At 34.0% G+C, this 4,036-nt stretch overlaps 1 protein-coding gene across 1 annotated transcript; it reads right to left on the bottom strand.

Annotated features, from left to right (window-relative positions):
* Window positions 1-2,460: 2,460 nt before the first annotated feature.
* Window positions 2,461-3,722, bottom strand: Wdr82 (WD repeat domain 82). Its single transcript, XM_053748893.2, has one exon. The coding sequence runs from the start codon at window positions 3,504-3,506 to the stop codon at window positions 2,559-2,561; it is 948 nt and encodes a 315-aa protein (XP_053604868.1). The 5' UTR covers window positions 3,507-3,722; the 3' UTR covers window positions 2,461-2,558.
* Window positions 3,723-4,036: the final 314 nt, after the last annotated feature.

The raw sequence follows: 4,036 nt of genomic DNA on the forward strand, positions 1-4,036 counted from the left end.
TCTTGGCGAACTGAAGACTGGGTCTTGCCTGTGATGTGAAGTGCGCGTTCTTTTCAGAGCTGCGTACTTTCTCTGTTTCTTGTGCTTGTGTGTGTTTTTTCTTGGTAAATCCTCGGTTTTGGTTATATGGTGAAGGTAACGGTTCGGTATGGTAATGTTGTGGTAGCCACACCTACAAATTCCTTTTCTGAATACAATTGGTATCTGAATTTCTTCACAAATACACTCCTGATACAGTTGAACAAAACGTCCCGCGCTCGCTTCAGGAACTCTTATCCAACCCTGCATGCTTAAACCTTTATATGTACCTTTATATGTGTATTAGCCTTAACAATTTTATATCCAATACAGATGTGGCTTACGCTGTCTTTATATTCTTTAGTGGACTATAGCCACTTTTTTTTACAAAAGACTTGGCTGTATGGGCTAGTACCGTTTGCCTCCTCAGTGAAACGAGGGATTATAAACAAAAAAAAACCTGTATTGTAGTAAGTGGTAACCATGGATATAATAAGTGAGTGCCATGGATTTAGTACGTACTTGAGTACCTACCTACTAATTCCATGGTGAGTACCTATTAATAGGGCATATATAACGCAAAGCTTAGCGCAGATGGCGCTACTGGTACACAAACATTGCCAATGGAGGCAAAAAGCGCCAATTTTCAATACTGTTGCAGATTTACGACCAAAAATACCTTCTACGCAATCGTGGTGCAAGTTTAAAGGAATAAGGAAGGATTTGGTGGATTATACTGAAAATAATAACACTATTTTAGGTTATATTCTGCATTATTTGGTCAACTGTGCTCATAAACTGATACTTTCTACCACAGTGGTAACTTTCTACCACATGTTTACATTAGCTTGTTGGGTAAAAATTGTACCTATGCATAAAAATAGGGAAGCCACATTGTTTGTTTGTTTGTAGGTGATGATTAGTATTTTATAATTCATTGTATATCCTTTTGTTTTTACATACTTGCAAGTACTTACCTAATTACCCATGTTGTATACCATTTCAAACACATTACAGGAAACTTAAAATAAATAAATAATATTATGAAAAATGACAAAGACTGAGCTAGCCCCAAAGTAAGTTCGAGACTTGTGATATAACGCAACGATACTATATTTTATAACAAATACATATATAGATAAACATTCAAGACCTGGGTCAATTAGAAAAATATCATTTTCTATCATGACCCGACCGGGGATCGAACCCGAGACCTCTCGGTTTAGAGGCAAGTACTTTACCACTGCGCCACCGAGGTCGTCAAAAACGTCTTAAAACGCTTGTAAGTTATAAGACAAATAAAATTCTACTTGTGCCATGCCCATGTGCTCGTATGGTCCCGATATATTTTTAATGATTATGAATAATATTAACATATTTTAAATTTTTAATCATTGAACATATATTGCTCCTGCGCCACGTGGCTTCGCTCCCGTGGTAATTTCGGGATAAAAAGTACCCTATGTGTTATTCCAGGTTATTTTCTACCCGTGTATCAAATTTCATAACAATCTGTCCAGTAGAAAATGATGAAGAGGTAAACTTTTTTCGCATTTTGGGGATAAAATTAATTAAAATTTTCTGAAAAAGAAATTACCCAATATAAAGTAGGTACTTATGTATTTTTTTTATAATTAAAAGTATTTAATACTTAGATAAATAAGGTCTGATCTAATCTTTAGGATGCCTACATATTAGGTATATTTTTTAAAATATTATGACTGTTGTAAGTATGGGAGTCAGGACACTATTGTTATCTCTTTTATTTTTAATTCTTTTTATTCTTCCACTTTCATGGGAGAAGAACATGAATGAGCCAGCTGCTTCTCCTCTATCAAGCACAAATTGTAAAAGTATTGTAAATCAAGGGACAGTATTATAAATTAGTGATTCTTCCCAAATGCAAAGGGCTAGCAGCCTGTTATTATTCAGTTACTGAAATATAGGATAGGATACATCTGAATTTGATTTGAGTTTTGCAAATTTATATAAAATTAAGTTGTGCTCAACCTATCATATCTATGATTTAATTGACAGAGTGAGCGAAGCGAGCGAGGTCTATCATTGTACTTGGGACAAAAATACATTTTTATATGTATGTTTGTAACACGATAACTTTTGAACTGTTGGTCACATTTTAATGAAATTTAAAAGGTATGTAGGATATGCCAATATAATTTTTAAGTTTTTGTGGCACAAAATTGGTTCAGTTGTTTTGAAATATTCATTATTTTGTAAATATTTATTGTGTTCACTATAAATTCACAGTGAACAACTAGTATTAGTTTTATTTGACTTATTGTTATTTCATTTATCAATAATCCTACTTGTCCTACCGTCTTTGTAAATTTACATGTCATATAGGTACAATGTACATAATAAACATACTGCTACCCATTAATTTTTATAAGGTAAATTGGAGTAAAATAGTCATGACAGATATTCTATAAAATACAGATTACAACACTTTATTATGTACATCTCATATTATATGAATCACTTAACAAAATCCTTACATAGCTCCTTAACCACTAAAAATATTAGACATCATCTATAGTGGGCAACCAGAATGCCATGTTAGTGCATGCAGAAGCCAACATCATGTATTTAGGATTGAATTGAACACACTGTATAGGAGCTGGGTGATCTCCATTTAATACACAAACTTTGTAACCTGTATCAGCATTCCAAACATGTACTCTTCCATCAGTAGAACCACTGAATATATATTGTGAATCTGGACTAAATGAGGCTTCTATTGGTATTCCTTTGTTATTCAAATGACCAGTAAATGTCTGTAGTGGGGTTCCATGATATGCATCGACTAAACGAATAATGGATCCATTTGTACTTATTAGCATGGTTTTACCATCTCGAGAAAATTTCAAACCAGTCCAGTCACATTCTTTTTCTTGATTCAATTTGAATGTTACAAATGGGCCTTTGTCAAATGATCTCAAATCATAAAGTTTGATACTTTCAGAATTGACACCCGCAGCAAATATAAGACCTTCAGGATCATAAGCAGCTACTGGTCTTCCAGATAAATGCATAAGCCCTTGACAATTAGGTGAACGAAGGTCCCATAAACGTAGTGTTTTATCCAGTGATCCAGACAAAAATGTGTCCACTACAGGTGAAAGACAAAGCGTTACAACTTTTTTTGTATGTCCTGGAAAATATCTGATATATTTGTTGTCATGTAGTGACAAATACCGTATTGTGTCGTCCACTTTGGTAGAACTGTGAATAGCCGTATTTTTAGCATGCGTAAAATGTATTAAGTCTACTCCATACTTTTTACTGTTAACAGTTATGATTTGAGTTCCTTTGTCACAATCGTATATAACAATTTGATCATCTTCACTACACGAAATCAATGTGTCGCCACTGGGTGAAAAATCTATGCTGTTTATTTTGTCGGTGTTTTCCCGAAATACCTTGGCAACCTTAAAGCTGCGAACAACTTGATCAACTAATTTCATCATTTCTCTACGATAATGAATTCGTTAAAGAGCTCGGTTGTAGCTATACACTTAGATTATTAAGTCTTTTGCAATTTTCACTAGGTATCTGCCAATGATTTCATAGAAAACAATTCAAAAACACTCGAATACAATGTAAATGCTTGAATGAAACTATTTATTCAATTTCATTCTTGACTTGACAGAATGTTGACAGGTGGGTCCCAAGCTTCCAGGCTTGGCTTGCGTGAAACTATGGACAGTGTTGCTAGTTGCTAGAAATTATTTGTTCTCGGAAATATCTGAAAAAGTAACCTCACAAGTTACAAAACAAAAATAAGCATTTTGTCGCTATCCGTTCTGTCATAGCCAATTTTTGGAAAGTGCGATAGTGACAAAACACATACTTTAGCTTTTTACATGAAATCTGGCAATGTATGACTGGGTCTTTAGTTTTCTATGTCTACACGGTATTGCCATTCTAATAATCGACGGTAAAAAAATCTATAGACAATCAAACCAAAACCAAGCAAGCAAAAAAGCAAGAAAAGACA

The sequence above is a fragment of the Plodia interpunctella genome, chromosome 1 (assembly GCF_027563975.2).
Source record: "Plodia interpunctella isolate USDA-ARS_2022_Savannah chromosome 1, ilPloInte3.2, whole genome shotgun sequence".
NCBI classification, from domain to species: domain Eukaryota; kingdom Metazoa; phylum Arthropoda; class Insecta; order Lepidoptera; family Pyralidae; genus Plodia; species Plodia interpunctella.

Bases quoted from the DNA above. Each gene is read 5' to 3' on its own strand.
- Wdr82 (XM_053748893.2), bottom strand. From the start codon at position 3,506: ATGATGAAATTAGTTGATCAAGTTGTTCGCAGCTTTAAGGTTGCCAAG.